Source organism: Stomoxys calcitrans, chromosome 2 (genome assembly GCF_963082655.1).
Source record: "Stomoxys calcitrans chromosome 2, idStoCalc2.1, whole genome shotgun sequence".
Lineage (NCBI taxonomy): Eukaryota > Metazoa > Arthropoda > Insecta > Diptera > Muscidae > Stomoxys > Stomoxys calcitrans.
The window spans coordinates 682153-690323 of NC_081553.1; the positions used below are offsets into that span (position 1 = coordinate 682153).

General features: G+C 33.6%; 1 protein-coding gene across 3 annotated transcripts in view; it reads left to right on the forward strand.

Annotated features, from left to right (window-relative positions):
* LOC106083793 (uncharacterized) overlaps positions 1-6589 on the forward strand; it is a 20517-nt gene extending 13928 nt beyond the window's left edge. For 2 of the 3 annotated variants that reach the window (XM_013247047.2, XM_013247046.2), the window contains exons 2-5: positions 4842-5090; positions 5194-5334; positions 5490-5632; positions 5688-6589. In XM_013247047.2, the coding sequence (XP_013102501.1) occupies positions 4842-5090; positions 5194-5334; positions 5490-5632; positions 5688-6270 (1116 nt within the window). In that variant the 3' untranslated portion in view covers positions 6271-6589. Of the gene's footprint in view, positions 1-4142; positions 4638-4841; positions 5091-5193; positions 5335-5489; positions 5633-5687 lie in introns of those variants that run through there. The other variant, XM_059362173.1, reaches the window with a different exon arrangement.
* The last annotated feature ends 1582 nt before the right edge of the window (positions 6590-8171 follow it).

Consider the following 8171-nt stretch of genomic DNA (forward strand, 5'->3'; position numbering starts at 1 on the left):
GATAAAGCGAATTATTCTTCGCTGGCAAACAGATGCTACTTTGGACAAAGTAAGCGGTTTAGAAACAAGGCCACCTCTCGACAGACGAAGATTACACTATACAAGACACTGATACTACCCGTGCTGTTATATGGTTCTGAAGATTGGGTACTTGTGAAAGCAGATGAGGCAGTGCTTGGAGTATTTGAGAGAAAGATTCTTCGTAAAATATATGGACCAGTTTGCGTTAACGGAGAATATAGGCGACGTATGAACCACGAGCTGTATGAGCTGTATGAGCTGTATGACGAATACAACGGCTGCGTTGGCTAGGTCATGTTGTCAGAATGGATGAAGAAGCTCCAGCAAAGAAGACTTGAAGGCAAACACGGTGGTACACGCAAACCGGGAAGACCAGCCCGATGGAAAGATCAAGTTGTGGGAGACACCTCGAAACTTGGTTTCAGAGATTTTAGAATGAGCGCAGAAGATCAAGGCGTTTGGAACGCTATTCTACGTTCTACGTCAATGTGCGAAAAAAATTTTAAATCATCAGGATATTGTAATTTTTTTTATTTAAGTCTATAGATAATAAATACCCTTACAGGCTAATAACAATATATTTACAAATGTATTAACCTAAGAATTTAAAAATAATATAATTGTCCTTTTTAAACTTTCTTGATTCTCAAATAGATCTATTTTATCTTTCAGTTGATTAAATTGATAACATAGGTGCCGAAAAGGATAATTATTGGCATAGTTGTTTCTATAATAAGAAATTTTCAAAAGATAAAAGTATCTGGTAGGTCTGATAGGAACATTAAAGAAAATTCGATTCAAAAGAAAGTAAGAATCTATTTGAAGATGAATTTATAAAGTCAAAATCGTAATGTTTAGCATGGTTCTACGACTTTTTTCATTCATTCATTTTTTGATAGATAGGAAAATTTTCAAGTTTTTATAATACAAAAATCAATATTAAAATCTAATATAATACTATCACTAAAATAAATAACCAACAAATTTATTGAATGTAAAAAAATATAAGTAACATAGTCTAACGCACAATTATCCGTTCAAACACCAAGAAAAAGCAGCAAATGTGAGATATCATCAGTGATGAAAACGAATTCAATCGAGTTGCCTATATAAATGTTGGATTAGCTTAGACTTGAAAGTTTGTTGACATACTGAGATGTTTTTAAGACTGGTAGGAAGAGTATTCCATAGCCTAGACAAGCGTATTACAAACGATTGCAATTGTTTCGCAAAGTATTCGTAGTCTCGTTTACAACGGCGACCGTAAACAAACCGCAGTATGCTATGGAAACACTTCTGAAGCCTAAGCAGATTAGTCCTATTGGATCCGGAATATACCTCAGCACCATATAATATATCAGGCATCAACAACGAATGAGCCAGCATATATATTATTTGTGTGGGTAAAATAACATTTAAATTGTAGAGCTTTTTAAGTATAAAGTTTAGTTTGAAGCAGATATGTGCAATGTGCAATGAGAATACAATATCCAAATCAATTACAAAGCCCAATGAGGTCATAGTATCAGTCGATGCGACAACATTGTTTTGAACAATAATATTTTGAGGAGAGTATTGATGACGTGAGATATTGAATACCACACATTTTGTTTTACCAATGTTAATTATTGAGTTATTTGACTGAGCCCATTAACAAACTCGTCCAATATCTCCATCAAAGTGCGAGATTTAACTTTCTAAAGTACCAGAGTCAGTTGTACTTAACAACTGAAAATCATCGGCATATATTGCTAAGTCTACATGTTGTACACAAGAACGAACATAGAGCATAAACAAAACAGGTCCCAAGATAAGATTTAATCGGTACTCATACGAAGGTAATGAACTTCTGTCCCACACATTTCGACGGAGATAAAATAATAGAAATTGTTTTTGAACCGATTCTATCAAATGTGAACGAATATTGTAGTACGGATTCCATACCACTGAACCATACTCGAGATTACTAGTCAGAAGTAATCTCGAGTATGGTTCAGTATATAAGTTTTTCATCACAGAGAAATCATTAAGTTCTTTACTCCAGCGTTTCATGAAGCCAAGTGGTTTGAAGTCACGTGCTTTGTTTACAACCTTTGAGATGTGTTGACGGAAGTTTAAGCGTTGGTCTAGAAGAAATCCAAGGTCTTTAAAGCTTTAGACTACTTCAAATTGATTGGAATCCAAAAAGTAGCTAGTTTTAGATAGGTTATTTTTGAAAATGATATGTGTTTGCATTTGGAAATATTAAGTTCCATAAAGTTCTGGTTGCATCATTCGTAAAGAGTATCAAGGTCATACTGAAGATAACACTGTTTATCAGAGTCTCTCGTTGATCTGAAGATCTCTACATCATCTGCATACATCAGAATATTCGAGCGCTTTAAAGTAAAAGGGAAATTATGAACAAACAAAACAGCACAAGACCAAGATGGCTACCCTGTGGAACACATGAAGAGACAAAAATTGATTTGGAAAATGCAGTACCAAATTTCACTCATTGACTACGTCCAATTGATGTCAATTGATTTCTAATTCTATTCAAATAACTACCATATGCCAATTTGTTTTCTTTATTATATTCGCTTGCTAAAGAATACATCGAAAAGTCTGACGTTGACACTGAGCGTTTAAAACTTTTATATAATTTATTTCTCTTGTTCTTCAGCCTAGAAAGATTGGTTGTATTTTATGGAGGACCAGATGCGTTGCAAAAAGTAGTTTTAGGAACAGATTGAGAAATAAGGTCAAGTACCACAGTATAAAAAGTTAAATCATTTCATCGATTTCTTTAGATTTTAAAATTTCAGACCCTTTTATTTAATTTTTCATTCAGCAAAGGAAAGCAAGCGTCCATAAATTTGTTATTGAAGAATTCATTTATTGTTTAAATTGTACTCATACACACAAAAATAAAAAAATTATTTAAATATATAATTTAATTTTTGTTTTCGGGGAATTTGGTTTATGGGTGGTGTTAGTTTCTCTTATTAATAAATTTAGTTTGCACACATTCTCCATAGTCTTTTACGGCTTTTAAGAAAAAAATATATAGGTATTTACGAATTTTTTATTACGCGTAAAATACTTACCAAAAGTTAAAAAGAGAATTTAATCAATCCCACGGCAGCCAGTTGTACGTACCGGATTCTTCCATTCCATCACATTCTTCTATGCTTTGTTTTTTGTACAGTTAGATACCTTTTTCATTAATGTTCAAAACAAAGTTTTTTGTCAGATGAAGGCAAAACCCCGTTTACACTGCTCTTTAAATCCGGATTTAATGGCTCAATCATCTGTTTTTCCTTTACAAAATCAGCTGACGAGATCCTTAAATCCGGAATTAATGAGCAGTGTAAACGGGATTCAAGTCACGGTCTTCAAAGATGTCCTCGACAGAGTAAAGTGTTTAGAATTTCAATGAGACAGAGAGAATGAAAAAAGTTTTGCTGGCTTTTTTCTAGACTCGGTCAATGAATTTGTCGACGATAGAATTTAATAACAGCTAATCCGCTAGACATGCCAGCAAGTATGGCGTATCGGGGACAAAATTCAAATTGTCTTAAAGAAGTCTTTGGAGGCAATATCATGAAGACGTTTGGACTGCTGGGAATTGTTATCAATTTATTGTATTCATGTACTGAAAAATTTTTGCAAATTTGTACAAATTGTTACTGAAAGTCGTTCGCGTGCTTCATTTACTAGCAGAAGAGAGCGGGAGAGTGCGTGAGAGGGAGCAAAATGTTGAGAGTTAGGTAATTGAGAGCTTGAAAATTTTAACAGCTGTAAATAGCAAAAGAAAGTAACGGCTGCTTTTATTCTCCTGCAAATTTTTACTGGCTAATGTTTACTGTTTGAAAAGTATACAATGCAAAAATTTAGTATCGCGTCATTTTGAGATAAGATGCATTGTTCGAATACAAAGCAACTAACATTTTGGTAGTCACATATAATTTTTTGAATTTTAGACAGTACTCGCTATTTAGGATGTCAACGTGCTTTTTTTTACATTGTTACTTTCTTTGTTCGATTGATAATTCAAATTTATGTTCTGTTATTTATTTAGAATTTTAATTAGATTTATTATATTTTAAATGCCTCGTTAGTGCATCACAGTCGCATTGTGGACGACCTAACAAACACTGTGGACGTTGTGTTTTCTATAATTTTAGTAAATAACAGGCAAAAACAAAAAACTTGAAAAATTAAAAATTCGGTGAGAGCCAATGCCGTTGTCTTAGCGTTCGAAGCCATCAATACAACTTCCAACAGATGCACACATGATTTTGTGTGGTACGGAAGAAAGTGTAATTTACCACAGATAGAATGTTTGCCATTACACAAAAATAAATGCATTGGAAAAAGTACAGCTAAAAGCAGGGTTGTCCGTATGTTTAATAAAACCTTTGGATAATCTATTAAATCGGCGAGTCTTTATAAGAAAAGGAAACCTAAGGCGTTCATCCACACTAATTTGTGATGTTTCGTCTCTTCTCGGGATGATTGGCAAAGAGATGCGTCATGTGAACAAAATTGCGCCTCTATTTGGAACAGTCACTTTTACGGCAGCAAAAGTGACTGAAGTTGTGGACATTAAAACAATTCTTGTGGGGGATTGTGTACGTAAACTTTTTGATTTTTTTTCCTACCATTTTATTAGATATTAAGGCGGAAATAAGAGTGACGAGTATGTCATTCAATAAAGTTGAAAGAGTCGTATTAAAAAATTTTAGGTCATGAGAATTTTAACTGGGGTGTTATAGACAATTATAGATGATGAATACGGCCGTAAATAAAGAGTTAACTAAATTTGTTTGTTTTAGCATGATGCCGAAAGCCAAGTGTTTAAACGTTTGCTAACGTTGTCCGTGCAATTATCACAGTTGGAAAAATTGGAAAAGCTGGACGATCCGCGAGATTTGGACAATTTGTTAACAGAGATATTCGAAAAAAGTCGTAGCGGTGTTAATAAATATCAGCATTGCCATATTGAAACAAAGGAAGCAAGTGGTTTTAAATATTTGATTGTTGATATTTTGCGCGATTTGGGACAGCTTGTACAAACATCTGAGGTAATGTGTGAAACAATAGTCATAAGTATGCTTTCAATTGATATGTTGCAGCAATATGAACAGCGCATCACATTTAATGGAATTAATTTGTCTATGTTACCAGATTCGATTCCTATTGATCGTTACCGTTGCTGTGTTATGTGGATGGTTTTTGCACAAACGTTATCGCATTGGCCTTTTGGCTTTGTTTGGCGGTAGTCTTTTCATATTTGGATACATACATACTTATTTGGAATGCAATCGTGTAAGTAAATGTGCCTTGCTGGAAAACTCTAACAAATTTTGCAATTGAAACACTTGCCATTTTACTAATGAACTTGCTTTTGTGTTAGAAATGCGACTTTATATTTTTAAACATTAACGTTGTCGTGTTTTTTTTGGTCTCATTTTCGATTTTAGGAAATGGAAGTTAATCAAATGATTGAATTTACAAAACTGGCAAACAAACAATCTCAAGGCAACAAAGGTCCAAATGGGGTTTGGGGCATTATTCAACGTTATTTTTCTAGCTCCGAAAGTGTGCAGGAGGAGGAACTTTTAAGGTAAGTAAACACAATTGCCCTGTTGTATGTACGAGTTCAATATGTTGTTTTTCAGGAAATCAACAAGATTGTCTTTGGGTTTCTGTCGCCCCGATCATGTGCTTATAATGTATTTTAATGACATATTTATGAAATATTTAGAAGCTTTAATAGGACAGTGCACCAAAACCTTGTTATCGTTACATGAAAACTTGGGATTTCCGTTCAATATCATTGCAGGGTTTTTACTCATAGGCCTCATCGGTTTTATAGTAAAGTTGGTGTTCCATTACACGTTAAATCCAGCACATTGGGTTCATTTAATTCGCCCCACCGCGCAGTTTATGCCTTCACCCCACCATCCTTTGCCGCAAAATAATTCTAACCATGTTCCTAGTGTCGATCATATATCTGGTGAAAATCTTAAAATTTTATTGAAAACAATGAATGCCATGAATGCTATGCCCATTAGCAAGCAACCAACAAATACTGTGTCTGGAATAGAAGAGGTGCGGGAGTCCATTGAAGGTCCTGCGGAAAGGGAAAGCGCTATTGTCCAAGACAAAGAAACATCGTCCAAGGTTCAAGATAACAATAATGCACAGAAAACGGATTGCAAAACGAACGTTTTACTGGAGGACTTGCCTGCCGATTCATGAGAGTTACACTAATAAAGTTTATTTATTTAATTTATAACTGTTTTATAACTGTAATTCTACAACTTGTAATTAAATTTTGTACAAAAAATTGGTTTTTTGCCCTTGTCCTTAGTGGAATGTTCATGGCAAAATTTGCATTTGAGTGTTTGATGCGGTAAGAATATTTAGTAAATTTTGAAGGTACTGGCCAGAGAGCGACAAAAAAAAGTGGAATGTAAGCATCTAAAAACTCTCAAAATTATAATGAAAGCTTCGAAATGCATCATGGCTAAGGAAATTCAAATATTAGATATGAATAAAACAAAATTTAATTAAATTATTTCAAATGACTTAGATTAATTATATATAATATTATTTTTGTTGAAAACAACAACAACTTCAACACCTGTAATGTGATACATACCATGCGCCGTTCGATTTGTTCATTAAATCTCCAGACGCAATTTTAATTCTTTTTGTGATCAAATTATCCATATAATGTAATTCATAAAATTTCTGTTATAACATTATACCGAACCCTTCCCTCGTAAATGATGTAAGTGAACATTTTTTGATTTTGACATTTTTGTTGAATATTGAATTATGTGAAAATGATTTTGGTGTAAGCTCCATTTATGATTTGTTAGCATTTTTGCGTGACCGGAATATGTCGCTTACGTCAAAATTGCTCAGTAACATAGAGCGTGTGTCGAATGATCTCAATATCCCATGGTGAGTTCTAAAAATGAAGTATGGGGTTGTTTTTACAATGGTGAGAAAAAAATTAATTTTGGTATAAAATAATTACTATTTTAACAAGAAAGTGTTTTTTTTATTAAAAAGTTTGTAACAAATTATTACTTATAACGCAAGTTGCTCCTTTTTGCTTTAATTTGTGAATCTAAAAGAAGGGAAAGTAGTGGATAGTAAGGGATAATACCTTACACTTACTTTTTAAGTTTAACTTAGGCCATATCATTTTATGATGTTCAGAAGGGAGGAATAGGACAATGCATATTAAATGGGAGCAGTATCTAAATCTGAACCGATTTTGATGAAATATCTTAGAGATTGCAGATACATAAGTAAAAATTCAATTCTCACCAAATTTCGTTTCAAAATTTTGGTTTCAAATTGTTAGTTTTTTATTAGTGAAAAACGGACGATAAATACATTTGGAGTTATATCTTTGTCTGAACCAATTTCTTCAAGACCTAGTGGCAGTGGTTGAAGAAAATATGGTGCAAAATATTAAGATCGGTAAATAAAAAAGAGTTTTAAAAGCTGTAGAAGTGAAAACAGTGAATACCGATTTCTATTAAATTCAGTTAAAAGTTTCAAGTCTCATAAAAGAATTTTCATGATGATCAGTTTACAAATAACCAAATTATTGCAATATTATGAAAATCGGACGAACATACAGTGTCGTGCAAATAAAAGCAACGTTTTTTCATATTGTTGAAAATATTCCTAAAATTCGACTAATGCACAAAGTTGTATCACCACTTTACTTGACGTACTATAAGTTTTATAAGCCATATAATAAAAGTGGGGTTTTAGGTCCCTATTTTTATATAAATGAGGTTTTGTTCAACAATGGTGCATTTACACGTGTGCAAAACAAAAACAACTAGTTGATAGTTCATATCAGTTGCACCATTTTTGGCCATGGTTATACATTTAAAAGGAATAGATTATATATAGCGTATATCGCGGTACGGGATAGCAGTAAACACCACACAAGCCGATCTGTGTACCACACAAGCCGATCTATGCGTTCATTGCTGTCACGAGAAGCTTATCTGAAAGCTACAAGGCGCGTCCACAGGTTGCAGATAGTGGAATGCTCCATACGGAGCAGCTGCAACGAATCGCCACCTCCACATGAAAATGTGGCTACAACAACAAAAGCGGATAATTAC